Genomic DNA, 27,408 nt, shown 5'->3' on the forward strand with positions numbered 1-27,408 from the left:
AAAGCACTACATAGGCGCTAAGTAAGATTATTTTCCAACAAAATAACATGCTTGTATATTAAAAGTTTAGCATAATTAGTTAAAATAGACATGGCTTTGATTTAACTGCAAAATCTTAAATACTTGAATGTTTTTGTTGACGTAGGGCTATGGAAGAATGTGTACATGTTTTGGTCGTGGTGTGTGTCAATGTAACATACACAATACAGAGGCACGGATCAAGCAACATTGTGTTTAATGCTTTGTTAAAAAGAGACGCATTGTTCCAAAGTGGACCACTGTGGGGCCTGTTTATTCAAGCTCTTGTGTGGCAGGCCAGCAGTTCTCTTCTGAGATATAAGAGGATGTGTGGGGTAGGAAGAATAAAATAGAGGTTGGTAGAGGTTATATAGAGGTAGAGATTAATGAAGCTGTGGGAAGACCGCTGGAACTGTCAGTGTGTGGCTGGGTAAACTGTTTGATAGTTAAAGAAATCCTTGTAAAGTGGTTTATGGGCACATTGAGGTTGGGAAGAACTTCACACAGAAAGGAAAGACCAGCTCAGAAAAGTTCAGGAGAAGTTACTGTGACTCTTTCAGTCTTCTGGAAGCAAAGGTGTGTTCAGTTTCTCACGGGACTGTTTGTGTCTGTGCATTACCCCTTCCATTCAGAGTGCAATATAAACATAATGGATAGAACTTTTCTAAAGTTAAAATCCAAGCATGCACAGATTTAAAATGTACACATGATATACACACCCAAGGAATAAAGGTGTGTGTATGTAAAAATCATAGTAGGGGTGGCACATGAAGTGAGATATACAATAGGAACACCATAGTCTGATGGCTAGAGAATTGCCGGTATCACCCTATAACCACACAGGATAAGAGGTATTACCCCTAAGAGATAATATAAGAAAATAAAACACAGAAATATTTTATTTTGAACCAAAAGTTAAAATTTTATTTTGAATATCAATATCCCCCACGCAAAAAAAATAAAAAGTTCATCTTAGGTAGTGAAATATCCATTTGAAAATGGTAAAATAAAGATATTTCTCTTATTGTCTCCTAAGTATCGTATACATTTAATCTTATCTGAAGAGGAATCTAGCTCAAGCTTTAATATTTCAAGAAGCCAAAAAGGTGTAGTGGCTTTTGAGGAAGCAGAAAAGTCAATTAGAGCTGTGGGGTGGATGAGGTTTTTTTTTGGCAAATGGGCCTGTTTGAAGCTGCCCAGGACTAGGAAGAAGTGGAACTTCTGAGAAATATTATGATGTCAGTGGAATTCTGCTGTATGTCCAATAGGAAAGAGAATTTAAAACTCATCTGCTGGGCAAAATGCAGCATTCCACTGAGATATTGAAGTTATAGGAAAGGCCCGTTACTGCCCAAGCAGCAGAACGCACTCTACACAGTTGTTCTAACTAGGGTTGATGTAGCTGGTTATCTTGAAACCTGCTTGGTGGTTTTGGCTCCCATAGAAAAAAAACTCCAAACCCCATTCCAAGACTCTAATCCTGCAACTGGTTCCTGATGGGTAAAGACCCCTCTGGTCACGTACAGCCACAGTGACGTCAGTGGAGCTCTGCATTGACATGGATCCAGTTGCAGGATTGGGGCCTAGTGGAGTATTTTGTCTTTAAATGAATATAAGAAATATAGAAATAAAATAATAGAAAAATATTGAAGATATCTCCTTATAATTTCTGAATTCATGTTAGGGAGGGTAATGTGGCTAAGGATTAATGACTTCTGTGTCTTCAGGGCCTGTGAGGTGCTGAGCAACCTCAACACCCATTGAATTTAGGATTTAGGTCTTTTATCAACTTGTAGGACTGGACTCTAAAGGCCTGAACCAAAGCCCACTGAAATCAATGGATGTCTTTCCATCAACTTCAATGGGATTTGAATCAGGCCCTGAAGGAGAGAGACATTACACTGATGTTGGAATTCATCATCATCCATAAAGTATATCTATATTTATTTGCATATAAATATATTATACTGTTATAAATGCTTCTGAAATACAGGACAGAAAGCAAACAATTAATTTGTTTTGATACATCACATTGCACCACACTGTATCTGGTACCTGGCCACAAAGGCTGCTGTTTTCATAGTCACAATCATTTGTGTCTTATGCAGTCTATTACATAAAACTGACTACCTGAATACAGGAGGACTTTAGCTCACTTAAGTGGTTGGTCAACTAACATTCTCCCAAGACTTAACTTTATAACAGAGAAGAAACATACTGAAATGAAGTCTTCAGGGTCAAAAGCTGTCAAACTTTATATATATATATAAACAATTCTAAAGTTGTCAAACACTTGAGTGGGACCAGAGAGCCACTGTATAACTAACTACTCAACAAAATGCTTAGGACAGACCATTTCACTGAAGTATTATTCCATCGGCCACGGTAGTATAAGCTGTATGAAATACCACCCATTTACATTAGACTCATGTCTAGAAAGGTTGCCAATCCACATCTAAAAATTAGGACAGTAGATGTCATAGGTTGACATCAACCTGCACCTTGATTTGTAAACAGCTTTTATCAGTAACTATCACCTCTTGGAACACAGGACTGGATTGCCTTATATATCTACAGTAACATACACCCTAATCCATGACTCCAACTACTAAGGTTGCTTGTTGACTGTATTTCATTTGCATGGCTGTGTCCTTAGCTTGTAAGGTAAATGGAGTTGTTAGTTTACTGTGACATTCTACTGGTGGGCTCCATATGAGTAGTCTCTTTTGCAGCCAGTCACTCTTATGCGCTATCTGGGAGATCATAGATAAATCATTTGTGACTCTGATGTACAACTGTTTGTAAGCATTGGTTATCTTCCCACAGGCACAACTTAAAGAGCTTTCAGACTTACCCTACTTTTTGACATTTTATTAACCAGTTGAAAATATTTTCTTTAAATAGTCACTATGCAATATCACTGTTTAATGAGAACCAAATTTTGCTCTTAGCTGCAGTAGTACATATCCAGAGTAACTTCATTGACTTCAGTGAAACCATGCTGGATTTATACCTGTGTAAATCAGAACCGATTTTGGCTCCAGTGTGCTGAATTCATCATTGATGCAACTTCCTTGACTTCACAAGGCCAAATGAATCCCATAAACAGTACTTCCAACTGTCATCATTTTATCCTAGGTCTATAATACTTAGTTTTTCTCTTAGTCTGAGCTCCTGGAGTCATGTGACTACAACAGAGTCTTCTTGGCTTTCATTGAAAAAAAGGTAAGTCTCTAGCCCTCATGTTTGTTTGTAAAGGTTGAAACTGTGACTCTTAAAGCACAAAATGCTGAAGGCAAAGGAAAAGAACCCAACATTTATTATTTTTAAATCATGATTTCTTAGGGCATGAGTCATGAATTTAACAGTTTGGACTGACAATACTGCATAAACTTCAGCGGAATTACACCAGGACTGAAGCTGGTCCAGTATGTTAAACCTAGATGTTATTGGGTTGAAGGAGGGTGTCTGAATACAATGTGAACATAAAAATAAACATTTTGTATTTGCTGTTAATCTAATTTAAAGAAATTGAGAATATCACATTTGAATCTAGTGAAACTTCATCAGTAAAAATTTTACTGTACAATACTGCAATATAAATAAATGAGTCCATAGTATGGTATTGGATAAACTGTATGGCATCTGATAAATGACAATTCAATTTTCAGTGTGGCCATCAATTTCCTCAGATATACTGCCAAATATAATTCTAATCCTGTTATTTGAGTAGTCCCATTTATTTGCATGAAGACTTTACTCAGTAGCTGAGTTCCCACTGGACTTCAATAAGCCTTCTAAGGTATGTTTACACAGCAAATGAAGGTGGGATTGTAGGTGCAGGTAAACATAACCACGCTAACAATATCTGTGAAGATGTGCCAACATAGGGTGGCTGACCCAGTACAAACCATCTGTGGACCTTGGTATGTACTTGGTTTACTAACCCATGTTGAAGTCCATGCTACCACATCTTCACTACTGTTACTCATGCTAGCTTTAATCTAGCTAGCATAGGTATGGCTACCCATGCAATACGCACATCTTCATGTGCTGTGCAGATGTATCCGAAGTGGAGTAAGGTACTACTCGTTGGGTGAAATTCTGGTTTCATTTACGTCAAGGGCAAAGCTCCCAGGAATTCAGTCTGGTCCTATATGTTTAAGGACGGTATCATTGGTACCTTGACAAATTAAACAAAATGATGTGTAAAATACTGTATATTGTTTGAAAATACGGCAAAAAAAAAAAAAAAAAGATTATTTAAAAAAGTATACTGTATTTTCCCTCTGCTTAAACCATTGAGATCAGCCTACAATACTTTACCTATCTATGGTCTAGCTTTTTATTTGTATGTTTACTGAGCCCTTAAATAAACATGAAAGAAATGAAAATTAATGCAATTTCCCCCCAACTAGTCAGATAAAAGAAATGGTGCTACAGAGTGAAAATGTTGGCCTCAGTCAAGTCAATGGCAAAACTCCCATTGGTTTCAGTGGGGACAGGATTTCAACAGACATGTGGGTCACTTTCACCTCCTCTTTGTTTATTACAGCTTGCCTAGAAATGATTAGAGATCACAGCAACACAGAACTGAACATCTGCGTGGCACAACTGTCTGCTTTTACCAACATTTGTGTTCTGACTGAATTCAAGTTTAATTTTGCCTTTTCCATCCTTAATTATTTTGCTTCTCTTATGTTACTGATATCTTTAAACCAGGGCAAAAATTAAGCAGGAGTAAACAGCTTATTGTGCATTATAATTATCTACTTCCAAAGCTGTGAAATACCATCATTTACACATTTAATTGGTTTTCTTTAATAGTTCCATTTATACAGAGGTTCTATCATTTAAGCTCATGTCCTTTTCACTACTGAATATCAGATTTTGCTGTTGGTAATGTACCATAAAATAAGGCTAGATCAATAATTTAAGTAACACACATGTAAACTTGTTTTTCTGCTTGTTACAGTTATGGGTAGGCCCCCACAAACTTTCTGATTATTTTAAAAGCATTCACATAATATGGGATGTAACTTTATTTTTTTTCTTCTTCACATAATGAGACACGGAAAGCCCTTGTCATCTCTAACAGCTCTATTAAGCAGCTCTGTTTTATGAATGACAGCACAATTAAAGCCAAAATAATAATACTTTGTACTGTACAATCTCCAGTTGAAGCAAGAAAGATAATGACAATCTTTTGCATTAGCCAGAAAATATGATTCTCTTCCACTGCACTTTTTTCTCACAACGTGTATATGGGTGTAGTTGTTGTGTATATTCTATGCAGAACAGCAACTCCTATTCTGTTCATCTAGTTCTTCTAATTGTTTAGTTAAACTACCAAACTGATACAATTTTGAATACTACGTTAACACATTTAACATCAAGTTTACATACTTGCTTTTTGAAATACTAGGAACTTGTACACATTTTATTTGGCTTTGTAAGGACTGAAATATTACAGATAATGCAATCTACTTTTCTTTGAAAGAATATGGCTCTTATCAACTAACTCTCTCTGAGGTTCAGAGTGAAATACCTTTTCTCATATCTGTAGCTGACTTGAGAATAGGTGGTCTTCTTAAGTGGTCAGTAGGATACTACAGTACAGATTGTTTTTAATTAAGGATAATTCTCTCCGGACATTAGAGCTAAGCTGTTGCAGCAAAATTACTTCATTTAGACTAATTTTTCTATGCAAGTCTCAAGAAAAATTATTCCAAGTGTGTTTCATTGTAGTATTTCCGTATGACCAGAGGAGGGCACTTTAAACATCTTTGCACTGCTTATTAAGCAAATGCAGAAACACAGTGTTACCCAAAGTCACATTATACAGTCCTGCCGAATGCTATTAAGGTTGCAGATATCTTTTTCTGAAGTTCACAAAAATATAAAATATGTGCTGTACCACAGGGCTCTATTCTGTAGATAGAGTGCTTATCTCTAGCTATTTAGGTTTTCTTCTGATTCCTCCCCACCTTCATTTACTTCAACTGCAGTTATAATGCTGATTAATCTGAGACCAACAGATAATATATTAGGGGGTTCTCTCTCTCAACCCCCTCACCCATTGCAATGTTGCTAGCCCCAGGTAATTTAACAGAGATTGATTTAACCTTCTGTCTTATTCTGCTGCAGAAATTCCTTGATTTTGATTGGAAAATGCACTTGGAAAAAGCACTCGGAGATATGGTATGTATTGTAACAGCACATCTCATCACACTAAAATGGTGTAAAATTACTCCTCCTCTCTGCCTGCTCAAAGCATTGATGTTGCATCCCAGATCTGCGTGCACAGCATAGTACAGAGTGGGGAAATCAATCTTTTATCCACTCCATTCACTACTGCAGTGGAGTTCAATGACTTTCCATAACAGACATTCAAGGTAACCATTCATTTTTCACATTTGGGCTAACATGTCAACCCTTTAGGAGAAAGTTTTTAATTTTGTAGCTGTACTGGTATCATAGACACAGTTTGTCTGCTATCTGCTTTGTTCAAATTTAATTCAGAAAAAATTAGAAAGGATATAGAAATAATTTGTTTTTAATAAAAGTCTTTCTTCCATCTTTGGGGAAGCACAACACTTTTCCCCCCCACAAGATGTTATTTTCCTTCTTCAGTTTTTCCTTTCTTTTTCAGAGCTGACAGGTTCAAGAAGGAAGATGTCTTTCATCAGCAGTCCATTGAGATGGAGTAGAATTCAGTGAGTCCTCACCATGATAGGATCATAAACTTACTGGGTTAAACCACCCTAGCTGTCCCTAAGCTGCTGAGTTTTAGCTGCACCATACATATGTTTCCTTGTGCCATTTTCTTTTGTTTGTTTTTCTTTTGTTTTTCTTGATGACCCTGAGCTATGGCTTCTGTCTCGTTTCTACCACTAGTCAGCCTTCCTTGCTTTTCTGGTTTTGCCGATGTAGGCCTCAAAGAAGAAATGGCAGAATAACACAAAGTAGCTGAGGTACATGAGAGAAGACCAGATGATGTTCTGAACATGGGAGTGGCACTGCCCCTGTTGCATCCAGGAGAAGACCAGGTAATTAACTACACAACCAATCAACATCTGAGTGATCTGCGATAAGGTGATGAACATGGCAAACTTGCGTGAGACTCTGAAGCCAGCAGCCCGCAAGGCATAGTAAGAGTACATAACTGCGTGCACCCCATAGTTCATGGTCATAAACCAGCCACCACCAGCCACCATGTCCTTGTAAGAGTACCAAGAATAAAGCAGCACTGTAATGTGGTGGTACCAGTGGAGGAAGATGAGCTTCTGTTTCCTAAGAATAATGAATATTGTATCTCCTGTAAGAGAGAAGATGGGGGAGGGGGAAATATCAGAAACAAATCAAACTACTTTGTTATTCTTGTGTTCTGCCAGGTTTCCTTTCCTTTAAAGTCATGGAAGGTTATGTAGATTGTACTGTTTTGGGGCATCGATGAAAATTTCATATCTAACCACCCCTGAACTTTATTGGGGTTTAGAATCTACTTCTGTATGTACGTCCAGAGCCACATTTTACTCTTGTCCCTTTATCCTTATGATGGGGAGACAAAAAGCTCCAGGTCCAAACTGTTGGGGTGTTTGTTTGAAAACATAGGATCCAAACTTTGACATGGGTAACTGCTCTTTTAAAATGCCAGTGCTTAATTTAGAGACATTTGCTATTCAGAAGGTAATGTGTGAAAGTCTCCCGTAAGCATTGTATTTTTTATGTATATTTTTACATTTTGAGCACAAGCAATGTCTATTTGTCTGATGCAACTGCAGGAAGCAGTGCTATTTAAATAGACACCAGAAAACCATATTTATCAAATCAAAAGCTAACTATAATAAGTAAACACTGACTATATTTTGTCCCTGAGTTATAAGGTAGCAAATTCAAGTTAACATTTTCAAACCTGGGCGCCTAAACTTAGGCTCCTAATCCTATATTTAGGTGCATGAATGAAAGTGTCTGATTTCCAGAAGTACTGAGCAACCCCTGGCCACATTAAAAGTCAATGAGAGTGGTAGCTGCTCAGCCCTTTTTATTAGGAGCCTAAATATGGATTTAAGCACCCAAAACTTAGCACCTCCCCCTCCCCCAACGTTTGAAAATTTCAACCACAGAATACAAAGATTTTGTATCACTGGATCCTGGCATATAGGACAAAGTAAAGAAGATTCCTTGTGGGACTCATCCTCCCCTGTGTCCGTTTGTCAGTGGAATTACACTGGGGTAAGAACAGAATCAAGCTCTGTAGAGTTACACACAGCAATGACAGTCCTGAGTAACAGGGAAGAGTTTGTGCCATTGTGTTCTAACAATAAATATCCAGTCCACTGTGGTACTAAGTTGTTAATATAAATAACAGGAGGGCCTATACTAAAAATTGTTTTGTAGCGAAGTTTTATGTCTGTAATAATTAAGAAATCTGTTAAATGTACATCACTTCAGAGTTTGTATAAAGAATATTATGACTTGAGCAAACTATTGTCAAATCTTTCACTGTCGATCAACACAAAGGTCATTAACAAACAATTAAAGAAAGTAAGCCTTTCTGCAAAAGGCTTTAAGTCTTTCCCTCCAGGCAAACAGCATTTTTTGACGGTAACTGCCAGCATTGTTAATGGGACCTTAGCAGTTAGGGGTGTGGCGGTGGAGGGGAATATAGAATAAAACAATGAGTATAGTCAAGATTTTCAAAATGATTAGTGATTTTGGGTGCCTCAGTTTTTTGAATGACCAATTTGGGACGCCTGAAATGGTCCTGGTCTTCGGGGCAGGTGCTCAGCAATTTCTGTAAATAAGGCCTATTTAAGGTGCCTCAAAAATCTGAGGCAACCAAATCACTAATTATATTTGAGAATCTTGGCTGCACCTTCCATTGACACTTTACTCAAAACTCCAACTCAACTGTGTCTGAGATTTTGAAAAGGCCCTGGGACTTTTATCTATCATTGGTTGTCATTTTCACACATTTCTGCACTTCTTGACTGTGGCTTGACTAAAAGTACTAAATAATTGAAATCTTAAAAAGAAAAGACCTCTGCTGTTTCTAGCCAAACTGAAGTGGGAAGTACCAGGCATCTCAAAGGAGTACCTGATCTCATGAGAGTTTGAGCTCATTTTTTAAGACTCAGGTCAATAAATTCTCTTCTCTGTTACATACATCTATGTAAAGTTGGAGTAGCTCCATTAATGGCAATGGAGTTGTTCTGGATTGACTGAGTAGTGTGACAGCATCGGGCTCAACAGGTTCAAACCATTTGAATAAATATCTGAATGCTTGATACTTATGCAAATCAACCTGAACCATCTGTGTTCACTTATTACTATGCAAAATGCTACTGTATATGTAACCTATACCATTGGAGGGGGAATGCAAGTTTTAGATAGGTTTTAGATAGGAAACAGGGTACTTCTGAAATATCTCAGTCTTTTCCTCCAAATTCTCATGGTACTGCTGCAGAAATATGTTTTAGTCCTCTTTCCACTTACTGTTTTCCTCTCTTCCTGATGCTTGCCCCTATTGCATTAATCTTAATTACTTTATTTATGCACATATACTTTTATTATAGATAGACAGTGATCTATAGGGGGAAAAAGCATCAGGCGTGAAGCACGAAGTGTGTTATGTGCCTATATCCTTGGAAAATCCAAATGATGAACATTAATGAGGGGTAAACTGAACCTATGCCTTATATACTAAGGCTGCAGTTATAAATGCTTCATTAGCTGCAGAAATGCTGAGTCACATTCGTAAGAACCGAGACTTGTAGCAGATAGTTCCTGATTTTAACAAAATCAAATCTTGGTGGCTTTTGATTTAATTCAAACAGTAAGAAATCAGAGTCAGAAGCAGCAAGATGGCGGCTGTGTGTCTTGTCTCCTGTGCTGAGAAATTGCTAATCTGAAATACACTGAACTGAGTTTGCTGCTGAAATAGAAACCTATTCTTGCTGTTTATCTGTATTTAGTGAATTCTGCAGCCCTGTGAGGTTTCAGTAACCTGTAGCCTCAGAAGTGAACACTGGAGGGCTGCTGACTCATGGTCTCCTACTTTGTATTAACACCATCCTCTCTCATATTAAGAAGTCCTAGGAGCAGCAAACGTACAGGTTGGGTACTAAACATACTCTAGCAAGTATATTTTTTATAGCCTTACAAAAATTGCTGGAGAGAAAACCATTTACAAAATCTGTGTCCAATAGGAGGGTGGGTGGAAAAAACGCAATACTACTGGAAAGGGTTTTTTTTTTGGTCTGCAAGAAGCAAACTGCCAACTGGGCCTCTGTGTGTTTTGGGGAAAAAACCACATTGTTCCTAATTATGTGTACACATACAAAATAAGGACAAATAAAACAGCACTGAGGTAGAATGGGGCCTGAAGCCTCTTACTTCCATAGCTTGATGTTATCGTGTGTGTGGCTTCCAGATTTATATAGAGTAAGGCAGAGATTGAGTGACTCTGCAGATCCCTTTACTAATGTTTATCTGTAATCACTGACAGTTTCAGACATGGGGCATCTTGTTCAGTCTGACACTAAGTTTTTTGTACATGGTTATTTATGGGAAAGGCCTAGATAAGGTTAAGAGGAGCCTGGTGTATTGCTTTATACTGGGCTCAGGGCTTGTCCCTCTGTAACCAGTCAAAGCCCAAGACTGCAACTCTTCCTTGACACAGTCAGTATGACGTCTATTCTTGAATATTGAACCTGCGACCTACAGAGCTTGGATATACCTTCTTGGATATTGAACCTTGCGACCTACAGAGCTTAACCATAAACCTGAACAGCTTGAGCTAAAGAACCCCAAATGACAGTTGTAATTCATCTCTGCTGTGGACAACAAATAGAGAGGGGAGGCTGAGTAATGGCTTACATCAGGTTTTCTTGACCTGGTGACTAATATGAAGTGGGTGTTCTTCAGCCACCATCTGCAAGAAGTTGAATAGCCCCAGGTACCTGGACCTAACAACACTTGTATTTCAAGATGGTACCTCTTTGGTCCCTTCCCTGTCTCCTAATTTCTACTGACCCTAGGTGGCTTGTTGGGTGGTTCCCTATGGCTATAAGGAACAGTCAACCACTTCCTCTCCTTATACTCCAATCTGGATAACTTGTTCTGGCTGCACATTCTGGGAATTCCTATTACATTTTATTTTTATTCTGAACAAATTGTATCAGGAATACACTGATTTAAGTGAAGAATAACTCTCTTGAGGTTAATGTCATTTTGCTGGTGAAAAGTTCATATCAGAGGATGAATCAATCAAACCTTAAGTAATCTATACGTTGGCTGTTCAATTTCAGTCAAGAAGTCATGGTCACTAGCTCAATGGCCGACATCCAGCCCTGGTTAGTAGCTGACTACAAAAAGCAATTGATTTTTAGCTGCGTAAAATGAGTTGATGGTTGTGGTTTGGTCACTAGGTGCCCACATCACCAAAACCACTAACACCCTATCCGCTATCTCAGCAGAGAGGCTAAGGACTATAGAGAGAACTATAATTTCAGTCCTACATGTGATCTGTCCAGATCAGTTTTGGTGTATATTAGCATGATAGTATGGGGAAGCTTGCATTGCCAATGCCTGTACTACATCTGAGAAAGCGCTTCATAGTGCAGGGCTGCTGAACTAGCAAGTTTAATAAGTGCTAAATTCACTTCCAAAAATGAAATTTAGAAATAGGGGGCAAGGCCCAACTATTTTGCAGAAGGCCTGGGTTTATGATCATTAAAGTAAAGTAATGAAGCTTCTAGCGCCATGGTTGGTACAACCACTAGATAAGATTTATTTATCTCTAGATAAGGTAGGAGGATAAACAATGAACCCTATGAAGAGATAAATGAAGAACAACACAACATGGATTTATTTGACACTCTCTGTCACCTCCTATGGGAGAGGAGATTGCCCTATCATGAATTTTTTGCTTAAATCACCAGAGGAAGCACTGCCTCCGAGCTAGCAGATAACACTAGGTCACTCCCATTTCCACTATGAACTGCTAATAGGGGCTCGGTTGTCCCTAACCCTAGCATAGGTGTGCAGAAATAGTGGGGAAAACAAGGGCACAAAAGCTGTCTCTGTCTCCTTCCATACCCTCCAAAAAAGTCAAGGAGAAAAAAGATCCCTGAGCTTGGGGAAGCACAGTGACTGCTCCATCCATTGCCCCAATTAATACACTGTGCTCCAGAGAGGGGGATGAGAGGTACAGAGCCATGGGCCTACTTGCCCTCTACATTGGCTCATGGAGTTGGGTGGGTACACCGGGAGGAAGCAGCCTGCACCAACCCAGAGGTATGGGGGAGCTAAGGGAGGGACACAACATGTAGGCTCTATGTGGTTCTTTAATATCCCCAACTCAGGAGCTGTGATTAAATGCCAGGGGCATGCATTAATTAAGCAAAATCCCAGCTCGCCTAAGCTGAATCAAAACTGCTACAATTTAAGGTGAATTGACTTGAGGGGTTTGGGAATCATTTTATTCAACTTTTCATTGCTCTAATCTTAGCTCAAATGAGATTAAAGATTAGCGATTGAGGAATATGGGGTTTTTGGTTTGGCTTTTTTATTTACTAGCCTGAAAAGTGGTTTTCTGCAGCACTGAATGGTTTTGCATGTTTTCTGCATGAAGTCTTTTGCCCAAAATGTGCACATTAAACAAAAATGAGAACAGGTACTCACCTAGTTCAGGTGCTTTGCTTAGCACAAATGCATAAGCCCAGAATTTGCTGACAGGTCCATTGTAAAAACTCTGGTCACACACTGACTGCTTCAGGCCTTTGGACATCAGAATGTACAGCATATAAGCACCAGTTCGAACAGCACCAAATATACTTCAGAATAGAAAGAGAAAATAAAGAATATTCAGTAGCTACTTAATAGCTAAACTTAACTTCAAATCATTATAGTAAAAAGCCAGTGACGTTCTCAATTATTAGCAGTATGGGGCCAAATATTGATATTAATTCAGGTGTAAAGCTGGAGCAACTTCACTGCCTTCAAGAAATTCTTCTGAATTTCCACTGATGTAAGTGAGAGGAGAATATGAGTGGTCTGCTTTTTTACTGGACTGAAATAATGCTGCTGGTTACAATCTGATAGTCATATCAGCTCCCTTCTTTCAGTCCTAGGGAAATGCTACTTCAGGTGTCAGGAGTAGGTGGGAATGTCTCCTTTAAACACTGTGTGTGCAACCTGTGGAATTTTGATCTGGGTGGCTGGGAAACTACACTGCCCACAAGCGATGAGTTTAATAATAGCTTGCATTTTTTATTGTTATTAACTCCCTCCTCTGGGTTCCTCAGTGCGTTCTGTCATCTGTTTTCTGTGCCCCAGTCCTGCAATGAATTTCATGCAAGCAGAATGCCTGTGCCCACACAGACCTTGACTGACTTCAGTGGGGGACCTACTTCAAGAGTGGAGCTTAAGCTTGTAAACTCCTTACTATGAGAAGAACTGGCAAGCTAGCACTAGACGAATTCATTTAATGAGAAGCAAAAATCACCCTAATTTTCTTAAACCTGTTTGGACAGCAAGGTATGTTGTATTCTGTAAATGAGAAACATTAGGAAGTACATTATGGTGTTAGTGACATTGACGGAGGAGCTCATTTTAGATTACAACAGGCATACAGGTGGCACTATTGAGACAGCTTGGCTTCAGTACTACCATCTGTACCATCATCTAGTAGCTGAGCAGGTTTTAGTCTCCACTTTCCAACCCCTAGCTGTTGGCTCGGTAACCAGAAGGATGAAAGGCCATTCTGATGGCAAACATAGATGCATTACACTCCAGCTTGAAAACTGAATGTGGAGAGCGAGAGACTCAAAGGCTTCTTTCTGACCACAGAAACACCCTATAGTGGCAACATAGGCACTGGCTTGGTCCTGGTGAAGGGAAATTTGAATAGCTTGCTATGTTACAACAAGAGCACTCAGGCATACTGGCTAATTAAGTAGCTTCACTAGCATTTCTGAAACCGTACTTTGAGAAACTTTAAGTAACACAAACAACCTGAAGAAAGTTCAGGCCTTTCACGGTCTGAACACTCAGAGATGCAGAATTCATCACCCTTCATCACTGTGCGCCAACACTGCCCCGCCTCACCTCAGCCAGTGCTTTGTTTCATCGCTGTGCACAACCACCGCCCCGCATCACCTCAGCCAGTGCTACGTCCCATCACTGCCCCCTGCATTACCTCAGCCAGCGCTACGTCCCATCGATGTGTGCCAGCACTGCCCTGCATCATCTCAGTCAGCGCTACGTCCCATCGATGTGCGCCAACACTACCCGCCTCATCTCAGCCAATGCTACGTCCCATCACTGCCCCCCTGCATTACCTCAGCCAGTGCCACGTCCCATTGATGTGTGCCAGCACTGCCCCACATCCTCAGCCAGCGCTACCTTACATTGCTGTGCACCACCACTGCCCTGCATCACCTCCCCGCATCCTAAAGGTCCATTATTGTCCCACATCACCATGCCCATTGCTGCTCAATTTAACTGTGCTGCATCATCTCCCCCATCACTGTGACTCCTCCCTTCCCAGTATCACACTGCTCACAGCCTCATATCACTATGCCTCATTTCCAGTGCCCTGCACCATCATTCCCAATCACTGCTTAGTGATACTGTACCCATCACGGCGCCACATCACCTACTCCATCAATTCCCTGCATCCATCTGTGTCCCCCATCACCTCCTCCATCAGAGTCTCATAGCACTGTGCCCCCATCACCACCGTGTCACTGCCCCCATCAGCTCCTCCACTGTCCCTCATCACTGCGACCCATCACTGACCCACATGACCAGCTGGTCCCCTGTGACAGCCACATGACAGCAAGAGGGATGAAGTGATGGATTTGACTGTTGAAATGTATGCATATTGGCAATACATATTCATCACACACGCAAAAAAGATGAAATAAAGTGCACTTTTTTACAGTGAGGTACTTAGCCATTGGGACAGCTCACCTGGAGTTGTGGTGGATTCTCCATCACTTGCAGGCTTTAAATCAAGACTGGATCTTGCCAGAGACATGCTTGATCTCAAACAGAAGTTATGGGCTTGAGGCAGAAATTACTAGTTGAGTTTCTATGACCTGTGTTACACAGAAGGTCAGGCTAGACAATTATAATGGTCCCTTCTGTCCTTAACATCTGTGACTCTACTAATCTAGTTCTATATATAATTTGTATAACATCTCTTGATTTCCAGACTGACAACATTAAAAGATATGCCATAAACTGATCATTGCTCAGGCCAGCAACACCCCATCCTCACACTCACTGCCACATACAGCGCTGCACACGAACATTGTACCAGACATTACAGTCATTTTTAACTTCCTGTAAAGCATCAAGTATTGGGCTTTATAGCTCTGCTGCACATGGAGGGAAATATTGCTTCCGGACTCCTGCTCTGATCGTCTTATGCCTTGAAGCATGAGGTTTGGTTATTCTGTTAGCATATGCAACTACAATTGTTATGAACACACAAGTTATCCTGTTCTTCTAAAAGTCAAGCTTCATTATGTGATATGATGGTGATATCATCATTTGTATAACAATAGCTCTTAGGACCCCACCCCATTGTGCTAGGTGCTGTATAAGCACAGAACAAAACAGAAACAATGGAGATGGCAACTGATTTACTTATTTAAATACATACATTCAACTGATATATTGGGGTGTGCTGGGTGCCAAAATTCTATCCAATGTACAATCTGAAGTTACCAGACAGAGTAATGTTTTATGAATGGTCCAAAGAAACAGAGCTGCTTTTTGTGTCCCCATCATTTAATCATGTTGTTCCTTCTGGGAGGCGTGATCAACCAACTGATTTACGTCTCGCATAGAAATGATGTGCATGAGGGTGGTGGAATTGTTGCTCAGGAAATCACTTCTGCTTCATTTTGCCCAGGCTCTGCTCTGTAGTGTAATTATTGTGAGGCATTAAAATGAACTGCCTACCACAGCAGTCTGGCGAGTGGGAATCAGCTGGGATTCTAGAATCAAGGTAATGGTGAATTACTGAACAGTGACAGCCTTTCCAAATGAAGAGACTTATCAAAGACATACTGCACTGGCAAATATTGCTGTCTCATCTATTCAGATAAAAAATGGCCTCCATTTCTTTCCCTTCAGGCTGTGCCTTCTCAAGTAGACTAACAAGTGTCCAACTGATATATTTGATCATGCTATGGACAGTGAAATATCTGCTAATATAAAAATAATACTCTTCACTTACTTTCTTCTTTTAACATGAGACTCTCAAAACACTTTAAAATGTGGATTAAGACCATGAGACTTTTGAGAAGGCAGCATTATCACCCTCATTTTGGAGACGGGGAAATTGAGGCACAGAGCAGATAAGTGAGAGGACTAAGGTCAAAAAGCAAGTCAGAGATAGAAGCTAGGAATGGAATCTAGGAACCCCGACTTTTAGTTGGTTGATATAACCACTAGGCAACATTCTTTCCACATAACTGTAATACAGTAGAACCTCAAAGATACGAACACCAGAGTTACGAACTGACCGGTCAACTGAACACCATGTGAAGCCAAAAGTAAGCAATCAGGCAGCAAAGGAGGGCAGGGGGGGAAGCAAATACTATACTGTGCCTGTATTACATCTTAAAAGCCAGCACATCTGGGTTTCCTGTCCCCGACTCCACTTGCCATGTGAAGGGCAGCCACTTACAGATAGAAGGTGAAGACTCTGAGGTTCACAGTCACTGCTGTGAGTCCCTGCTGCTTGCCCAAGGCAGCCTGACTAGAGCAGTGTTTCTCAATTAAATTTGGCCGCGGAACCCTTTTTAACTTCTGCGGGGCCATGCGATACCCTCCGCTGAAAAATCCGGGACATCTTCCCCTTTTCGGCAGCGCGGTATCGGCTGTTTTCGGCGGCGCGCGCTGTCAGCTGTTTTCGGCGGCGCGATTTCAGCAGCTTTCGGTGGCGCGATTTCAATTTTTCGCAGAACCCTGAAATTCATCTCGAGGAACCCCAGGGTTTCACGGAACACCAATTCAGAAACACTGGACTAGAGTATGCAGGGCCGAAGCACTGCCCCTCCCCCTCAGGAGGGGGCCAAGCTTACAAACCCGGTGGGAGGAGTCTGAGTCCCCAAAAGAAGGAGCTGCTGAGAGCTGCTGCTGTTACAATCAAATCCTGGCCTGGAGTGGGAGCCAGAGGCTGCACTCTGGAGGAGTTTCAAAGGGCCACAGCCTGTACACCGATGCAGCCCAAGCTTTCCTGTGGCTGCACTCCTGGGTCATGACTGCACCTCTGGGAGTGCAAGGGGCAGGGGAGGGAAGGGCGCTGGCAACGGGCCAGCCTTGCCACATGCTGCCTCTGGAGTGCAGTGGGCAGTGGACAGAGCAGGGTGAGCCCTGGGGAGAGGCAGCTGAGGGCTGGGGCTTTTAGCACCAAGGGTGCACCGCAGGTCTTCCCAGTTCCACCCAAAGGCAAGAAACAGGAACAGGGCAGGGAACTGCTCGCAAACCAGGAAGTCCTGCCAGGTGCCAGCTTTGCAGAGATCTCTCCCAGCTTCAGCTGGAAGACACTGACTGCAGGGTACTATGCCATAATGTTTTGTTCAGAGTTACGAACCTTTCAGAGTTACGAACAACCTCCATTCTCGAGGTGTTCGTATCTTTGAAATTCTACTGTAATGGGAATTGCACCTGCTTATGCACGGGCTGAATTAACTCTTGGTGTCTATGCTACATAGATAGGAAAGCATCTGACAGCGACTACTACATATACCAAAATATCGCCATTGCAGAGCTGAGCAGAGAACATGGTCTCATTTAGCTCTTTAGAACTATCCAGAAATATCCAATTTTCTTGTTTAGCTCGCTGCAGTACAAGTACTTTCTGTTATTCCACATGGAACATTTTTGACATACATTTTATTTTCTGCTCACAGATCTAGAGACAAAACCCATTTTGACATGCACATCTTAGAACAGAAAACAACGTCATCCCGTACGTCAAACAGGTCCTCCTATCAGTCAGCACAAATATAGCACTCTGGCTGTTCTTTTTATAAAAGAAAAAAAACCAGAACAAACACATAGCTTTGTTTCTGCATGACTAGTTGAAGATGGGGCCATACTGGAATCTGTAAGAATTCTGCATATGGTTCAGCTAAATTTAAAATTCATCAGCTATGGGTTACACTAATGTTTTACATGTACACAGTGTCTCTTATGCCAAAGGATCCTACCATGCTTTACTAACTATGTACATATGGCAGGGGTGAAGTGCAGCCATCTCAAGCACGGAGGCCAGCAGCCAATTATATCATAGCAGACTGCACAAAAACAGAGGTGGGGAAATTTTGGCCAAGGACTTCAGGCAAAACCCTTCTCATACACATGGGATATTTAAACACAAAAGAGAAAGGAGCTTGGCTTTTAAGATCTCATCACAAATTCACCTTCTCCCATCCACCAACCCACAATAAGTCTGGGTTGGAAGAACAAAAGAGTGAGCTTTGAACCACTAGTTCCAGGAAGCCAAGGTATTCCAAACTTGCAGTTTGGGTGTCACTCCCTTTCACGGAAACATCTATGGGAAAAACTGGGTGGGGGGGCTGTCATGTGACTATGTTAAAGATTCAAAGAAAGTCTCTTTCTTCTAACACTTAGGAAGGAGCATCATTAGAATGAGGATAATAGTATTATCCCTAAAGGTACTCTGTCTCACTGTGTTTCACTGTAGATCTTCTGCTTAGAAATAGTTCCAACCATGATTCCTGTTACAAGTTTAAAAAAACCCTAGCAAACATACTCTTGCAGTTTCCCTCTTTCTTTATAAAGAGTCTTAGAACATAAGAATGCCCATACTGGGTCAGACCAATGGTCCATCTAATCCAGTATCCTGTCTTCTGACAGTGCCAATGCAAGGTGCTTCAGAGGGAATGAACAGAACAGATAATCATCACATGATCCATCCCATCAGCCATTCCCAGCTTCTGGCAAACAGCAATCCTTGCCCATCCTGGCTAATAGCCATTGATGGACCTATCCTCCCGTTATGGTCTTGGCCTTCCCAACATCCTCTGGCAAGGAGTTCCACAGGTTGACGGTGTGGTGTGTGAAGAAATACTTCCTTTTGTTTGTTATAACCTGCTGCCTATTAATTTCGTTTGGTGACCTCTAGTTCTTGTGTTATGAGGAGTAAATAATATTTCCTTATTTATTTTCTCCATACCAGTCATAATTTTATAGACCTCTATCATATCCCCCCTTAGTCATCTCTTTTCCAAGCTGAAAAGTCCCAGTCTTATTAATCTCTCTTTGTATGGAAGCTTTTCCATACCCCTAATCATTTTTGTTGCCTTTTTCTGTACCTTTTCCTATTCCTATACATCTTTTTTGAGATGGGGGGGACCAGATCTGCACGCAGTATTCAAGATGTGGGCATAAGGATTTATAAAAAGGCAATACGATATTTTCTGTCTTATTATCTATCCCTTTCCTAACGATTCCCAACATTCAATTAGCTTTTTTGACTGCCGCTGCACACTGAGTGAACGTTTTCAGAGAACTATCCACAATGACTCCAGTATCTCTTTCTTGAGTGGAAACAGCTGGTTTAGATCCCATCATTTTATATGTATAGTTGGGATTATGTTTTCCAATGTGCATTACTTTGCATTTATCAGCAGTGAATTTCACCTGCCATTTTCTTGCCCAAGTCACCCAGTTTTGAGAGATCCTTTTGTAACTCTTCGCAGTCTGCTTTGGACTTAACTATCTTGAGTAGTTTTGTATCATCTGCAAATTTTGCCACCTCACTGTTTACCCCTTTTCCCAGATCATTTATAAATGTGTTAAACAGTACTGGTCCCAGTACAGACACCACTATTTACATTTCTCCAGTCTGAAAACTGCCCATTTATTCCTATCCTTTGTTTCCTATGTTTTAACCCATTACTCATCCATGAGAGGACCTTCCCTCTTATCCCATGACAGCTTATTTTGCTTAAAATCCTTTGCAGAATGATCTTGTCAAAGGCTTTCTGAAAATCTAAGTACATTATATCCACTGGATCACCCTTGTCCACATGCTTATTGACCTCCTCAAAGAATTCTAGTAGATTGGTGAGGCATGATTTTCCTTTACAAAAACCATATTGACTCTTCCCCAATAAATTGTATTCATCTATGTGTCTGATAATTTTGTTCTTTTACTATAGTTTCAACCTATTTCCCTGGTATTGAATTTAGCTTACCATCCTGTAATTGCCAGGATTGCATCTGGAGCCTTTTAAAAAAAATTGGCATCACATTAGCCATCTGATACAAGAATTAATATGTAACAACAAATATAACATATCACTGGAACATAGCATACTCCTGGAAGTCAGGATACCCCTTAACTGGTACAGGGTGCGTGCCAGGGATGGGGAAAAACAGGACTTGTAGGGTCCATTAAGAACCCAGTGGCAGAACTCAGAGCTGTCCAGTTGCAATCATTGTGAAACCCAGCCCTGAATATCAGGGAGCATAATTCTGTCTTTTCATATTTATGAAAAGGTATGCATTTCAAGGAATAGACATATATCAGCAGTGAGTTTCTGTTGGAGTGCACATCTGTAGTGTTAGCCAAATTTTCCACTAAGCATATGTCATAGTTAAATCCAAATCAAATAAATTTCATACTTAAGAGATCACACACTCCTAATTGAGATCAACTTACATGCAAAGTTTGAAGCTTCAGTAGCTTTCAGCCTCTTCTGCTATATACCAATAAAGAAAAGAAGTGAAGCCACAATTTTTTATAATGAGAAGATTTACAGGTGAAATGTGCTGAGTCAGATAGAAATGTCTCAAGGTCAGTTCCTAAAAATTTGACATTTTTTAACACATAACAAAAGTTAAGTAGGCTTAATGTTTCATTCAATAGAAGATAATTTATTGAATGTATTAGGCTTTCCATTCTTCTACCAAAGAACTGGTTTCTTAATGGTTTGGGGCCTCACTATGCCAGCAAGTCTGCATGCTAATTTAATAGCTGCAACTTCTTACGAATGTGCAATAGGTTATATTTTCTTTTAGTGATGTAGAAATTGAGCTGTTGCATGTGTGTCTGAAACAGTGACATCCCTCACACTGACGGGAATAAGTGACATGGTGTACTACAAACATGCTGTGATAGATCAGAGATATGGTAAAAACACCGAACAGAAAATCTCTGTACATAGCTGAGTGAGAGAAAAATGGATAGCAGCAGGTTATATAAGGTCATCTATAGGAAAAATAATTATTTTATCAAGGTTCATAGCAAATAGATGCTACTGATGTTCTGTATGTATAATGACATTTACCCCAGTAAATAGCAGTCACAAAACCCATCAAAACAGCCTGTCTCAAATCCTCATATTGGAAGTTGCCTTCTTTGAATTCTGGATCAGTGAAGCAGCATTGGAATCTGGAGACTAGAAATCTGTAATATTACATGCATAGTGCATCAAGTTCATAACTAACATAAATGGAGTTGGGCCCATAAGTAAATTTGGCCCATACCTTCCATGTTGTAAGAGACGCTGTCACTTTCTTTTTTAAATTAATAAAAACCCATTTCTGACATAACAACCTTGAAATATGAAAGGATTTTTAAAAGGCTTTTCTACTCTCATACTGATGTTTATACAGGCAACAGAGAAGCTTCCTTCAAAATGTTTCATATTTGCTAGAACCTTTTGAAGCTGGATCCAAAAATATCTGTGACCAACTTTGTTTGAAAGTCTACCATTGAGAAGCACAGAGAAAAAAAAATCAGCCATGGCATAAGTGGAAACAACTTCTATTTTTTCCACAGGACTTGTACCTGCTTATGTCTGGGATAAATGTGGTCCTTCATCTTCATCTTCTAGTGGTCCTTTTCCTGTTCACTGCAAAACAAGTTTTCCCACAGATGATCTGAGATAAGGTCGGCAAGAAACTGTTGTTGAGAAACAGATATTCCTTTGGCATGTATAAGCAAGTATAGGATAGTCTGTAACAACAGTGCAAAGATCCTACAAACAGCTTCATTCATTGCATAACCTTAACTCAACTCCAAAATATGGATCATCCTGTGGACTGAATGAGTACTGGAGGAAAAATAGTATGGGATCATGTAATTAAAGAATGTATCCTAATGCATACACACAAAGGAGCTGAAATAGGATTGGACAGGCAACCTTAATTCTGGCATTTCCTAAGCATTTTGAGTGCTTGACTTAGTAACGTTAACATTAGCTGGGTGTTTTTTGTAATCAACACTTTCAGTTGGCAGCTGAAAGGGAGAGTTCTTGCGTAGGACTAAGAATAGCCAAAGAAAGACACCTGTCCCTTGTAGATTTGTGCCCAGGTTTTACACTCACGCTGGGGCAGAACTATGAGAGCTTAATCAGTGCTATGTACAAGAGAGAGCTGTGTGAAAAACTTTACACAGAATTTAAAAACCTGAAATTTTAAACACTCAAAAATCAAGAGTTTTTCATTTTGTTTTGAATTTTCAAAAATTCTTATTTTGTGAAATACCTAAGCTATATGGCAGTGTGGCGGGAAAGTTGGTTCTAAAATTCGGGCCAGTAGGGAGCGAAGTGTTCCCTTTCTCTATGTCCATGTTAAAATGCAAAACACTCCTGGATGACCTCAAAGCCTCACAGAGGCAAGAACTGCAGATGCAAGATGAAGAAGAGAGTATTTAGTGCTTCTTGAAAAATCCAACAAAGACATAGAGGAGAGGGTGCCTTTGAAGATGAGAGATGGTTCTGGAACATAATGGGAGAGGGGTGGAGCTCACTGACTAATTTTCCAATGGTTCACTCCATGTGCAGCTTGGAGCAAGAAGTTCCTACCAACCTGATGCTTCAAGCACGAATTGTGGTCTGTACAAACTCTGTCATTTACGGTTTGTGAGACTTGCACCATCTGAAACTGGGACATTTGACCTAGCTGTAGAGCTACCGATCAGCACGAGAGAACTGGAGCTCTTATTCATTCAGGTGTTGAAGGCTGGTTTCCACTCCTTTAGAAACGAACCTCAAAGAAGGGAGCGTGTGCACATTAAAGCTTGTTAGAAAGAGAAACTATTATTCACAACAAACACGTTTTTCTTTTTCGTTTGTTCCAAATTTTGTTTCAAAGGATTTTTTTCTGTCCAGCACACAAGTATGTGGTGGTGCTGAGTAAAATTCTAGGATCAATAGTCTACTTATTTTCACTCTTTTCTGGACACTTTTTTCAAACGTATTGTTTAAAAAGCCTTCACTCTGTCTATTTGTCCCATCTGACGGAAGAATTCAGCAGGACATCATTTAGCATTTTTTAGCAGTCCTCCTCCCCTAAAATGGGATTCATTCCATTGCAGGGACAGGACCTGCTAGATTTTCTATGAAATATGAATTACCTGATATATGGAAACAAAGGATGAATGAGCAATATAATCCCTGATTATATTTTCTCCTCAGTTGTGTATTCCTGAAGAGAAAAGCGGCACATAGCTACATTGCTTCCCACTAACACATGAGCTTTTTTTCCCGTTATTAACAATGAATCTGTAAAGGAATGAAAGTTTCAAAGGAGCAGAACAATTAACCAGAGTCTGTAATAACTTTGCTACCCTTGATAGTACACAGGGTACTACTGGGTACTTGCAAACTGGGTAGATTTCATTGCAGATGTTCTTTCCCTTTTTTAAAATTAATCATTTCTTACTCTACCATTTGTTTCCTTAAATGAAGAAATCCACACTCCTACACAGCTTTGAAGTGGGAAGAGACCCGCCTTATTAGTCTTGTCGAGCATAACTTCTTATGCATGCTTTGGGTGCCATATAAGTAACATGGGATTTTCCAGAAGGAATGGATCCTTCTAATGACAACAGATAGTAATTCATCTTTTGACAGCTTCAACATTCTTTTATTAGAAGGCCAGTGGGAATACTGATGTGATCTTCGGCGTGATTCTGATCTCGCTTTACAATGATTTTACCCAAGTGTAATTCCAGGTCTTCAGTGGAGTTATTCCTGCTTTAAATAAGTGTAAAGACTGTGGTATGCTGTTTATATATCTGTGACTAGATAAGTATTATCTTTTATCAAGCCATGTCTTTAAACAGAGGTTTTGCGTCCGTTACCATGAGATATGCAGTGTTGCTGAAGCCACATCAGTCCCAGTAACAGAAATTGGTCCAATAACAGATATTGCATCACCCACTTCGTCTCTCAAATTACCATGAGATGCTAAGTGATTGATTTCTTGGTCACCAGTTAAAATCTGGAGCAGGTTGGTAATGACTGCAAGTTATTACTATTTTATGGTTGTTTAGTGACCTATGTGGAATTAACTGATCTCATTTCAGTTCCTAATAGATAGGTGTCTGCATCCCAAAAGCAGACATGACAATTTGGCATGTTATCTAACTCCAGAAGGGAAACAGGATAGAAATGGATTTGTAGTCTGACTACAGGCTCCCACCCTGCCAGTGCCACACAAGCACAGTGTTCCTTGGTATCATGTTGGCTGTGAGGTGCATGAGTCAAAACTCTGACCAAAGAGTACAGGCAAACCTCATTTAACCAGATTCCCAATTATCCAAAACTCAGCGTCGGAACCGATTCTTATTCTGAGTAGTGTCTTAAATCCATAGACAAACCTTTGTCTTATCCAAAACCCTGCTTAGCCACATTATTTTCGCTTTCCCCATCTTCTTTTGATAAACAAGATTTGACAGTAACTGATAAAAAATGTAGCTTTCAAATAAGATGTCTCTCTGAATGTTAGGAATGCTGTGCTGATCAAACTGTAGCTGGTTTCTTTTAAACCAGATCCAAGAATGAGAGGGTGCGTGAAGCAATCACTCTAGATTTGACCTCTCAGTCCTCATCCTTAAAAGAGACCTACACAACGCCTTTGAAATACGAGCCTGGGAGCTGAAATTCATAACTTTGCTGGACACTAAAATAATGGACTGAACAGAAATACTGGATTTATGGCTCATTACAACAACCTGCAACCCCCTAACCCCCCTGCCCCCAGCTTCCCTTCCCTCCATGACTGGAGAGGTGTTAACAGGCCCCTTCACCTTGAATGACAAGTTATACTAACTAGTCCGTTTCAACCTTTTTTAGCTGTGACACCGAGTTCTTTCCCCAGGCCTGAAGAAAAGCTCTGTGTAAGCTCAAAAGCTTGTCTCTCTCACCAACAGTAGTTGATCCAATAAAAATAAAAAAAATAAAAAGACCTCATCCACTTTGTCTCCCTATTCTGAGGCTCCCAGGCAAAAGAACTACCACCTCCCTTTTGGGCTGCCCCATAACTAATTATCCACAAGCAGGCGGCTTCAGTGGTATTCTTGCCAGTGATACCTTTGGTTCCATCTCAGACATACCCTATATAAAGAGAGCTTCACCAAGCATCAGCCTTTAAGCATAGCGCTACTCTAAATACTGAGTTCTGGCACTGCTTGAACTCAAGTCTAGCTTCCCCCAGCCTCTGTTTCTATCTATTCTGGTACTTCTATGTCACTCATCCCTACGGTATCTGAGCACCTCACAATTATTAATGGTTTTAGCCATGCAGCACTCCTATAAGATGGCAAAGTTTTATACTCCTCTTACAGACAAGGAACTGAGGCACAAAGTAGTTTAAGTGACTTTTAAGGAAGTCAGTATCTGAGCCAGGATCTGAATCCAGGACTTGAGTCCCGGGTCAGAGCCCCATCCACTAAACTATCCTTCCTAGATCTGTCTGAGACAAGCAAAGGGGGCTTTGTGCTCTACTTTACATCAGCGAGGACTTATACTACTGAATTAGTGCACTAAGCACACTATAAGCAGGAACTATCCAGGCAGGAATCTAACTCACAGCAGCCTTCTGTAACTTTTCACTTTTAAAGGTTTTCTGTAAATATTTCTAAGCTTACAAGCCCCAAATCATCTGTATTCCAACAGATGCACTAAGACCCTTCAGGATAAATGTGTTAAGGATATAGGAGCTGTTATTACACCTCTTTAGATCACATTTGCATCATCTGCTCATGCGATGTACTAGCAACACACTTCAGGACCTAAATATATGTGGTGATGCACAGAGCTGTAGTGAAAGTTTACAAAAGTGCAAGGTCTTAGGAACAAGAACACACAGCTGAAAAATCTACCAATTTAGCATAAATGCCATAGAAGAGCAGCAGAAGTCTTCTAAAAATTCAGTAGCTGTCTTTCTTCAACTCTTTTTCCTGGACTCACTATGCAATGGGTGGGCATAGTGTGCTATAGGCGTTCTAAACTCACTCAGCACCTACAGTTTTTCCAGTAATATCTCCCTTGGTGCCTAGGTTTCCATCTTCATGCAAGTGCACTGCAGCCTCTCTCTAGGCACCCAGGTGCCTAAGCCCCAGGGCAATGCATGCTCTGAAAGAAGATAGAAGATCCTCTGCCTAACTCACCTGCAGGGCCTGATCCAGAAAGTGTGCTCGGAGGCCACTTAGCAGATCCGGCCCTGCACACAACCTTAATCAAAAGGGGAGGTGAGAAGAACTTCCCTCAACTTTGAGCCCAATGGTTAGGGTATCAGCTAGGATGTGGGAGTCTCCCAGTTCAAGTTCTCTCTCTGCCTTAGGGGGAGAAGGGATTTGAAACCTTTTAGAGGAGTTCCCTAACCAATGGGCTATGGGATATTTTGTTGAGGGAGCCCCACATCCTCTGTGGTTGAAGCTGTTTCACTTCAGCTAAATAATTAAATAGTCACTGAAGCCAGGGGACCTGATCCTGGGTCTCCCATATGTTGGATGAATGCACTAACCACCAAACTACAGAGTCAAGCTCATGCTTGCTTTTATTCTCTCGGGCCCACTGACTCCTTAATTATTTATACATAGTGGAACAGCTTCAACAGGAGAGGCAGTCTGAGGGAGGCAGGAGCCTCACATCAGAATATCCCACAGCCTACTGGTTAGGGTACTATGCATCTAAACCTTTTAAATACATGCCGGTTAAGTTATTATGTCCAGAAACACTTATGTTCATTTAACACTGTTTAAACAAGAATATGGAATTTATGGCTGTTCCGTTCACTGGTGTGAAAGTTCACAGATTATGATGCAAAAGTTGTGCTAAGCCTCATAGTTTTTATCGCTAGTGTTGACATAGGAATTTTTTACTTTCATTAAGGACAAATTCACATGCACTTTGAGGTTTAGGTTTGATTCGACTTAAAATCTCAAAGCTCTATTCAGTAAAATCTGATGAGTTTGCCCCTTTAAAAAAAACAAAAAACCTCCCACTGAAACTATGCATTTCAGAGCAAAACAAACAATTGTCCCATGAGGTCTCAAAAGGCTCCTTACTAAATTTCTCAATTAATGTGATTTAGCTTTGGAGT

General features: G+C 40.4%; 1 protein-coding gene across 1 annotated transcript in view; it reads right to left on the reverse strand.

Moving 5' to 3' along the window:
• Window positions 1-961: 961 nt before the first annotated feature.
• ELOVL6 (ELOVL fatty acid elongase 6) overlaps window positions 962-27,408 on the reverse strand; it is a 114,726-nt gene continuing 88,279 nt past the window's right edge. Inside the window, exons 3-4 of the mRNA XM_067568238.1 lie at window positions 12,706-12,857; window positions 962-7,336 (exon numbers count right to left, since the gene is read on the reverse strand). Of these exons, the coding sequence (XP_067424339.1) occupies window positions 6,912-7,336; window positions 12,706-12,857 (577 nt within the window). The 3' untranslated portion in view covers window positions 962-6,911. The remainder of the gene's footprint in view (window positions 7,337-12,705; window positions 12,858-27,408) is intronic.

The sequence above is a fragment of the Emydura macquarii genome, unplaced genomic scaffold (assembly GCF_026122565.2).
Source record: "Emydura macquarii macquarii isolate MOO-44397 ecotype Brisbane River unplaced genomic scaffold, CSIRO-AGI_Emac_v2 contig_2863, whole genome shotgun sequence".
NCBI lineage: Eukaryota > Metazoa > Chordata > Testudines > Chelidae > Emydura > Emydura macquarii.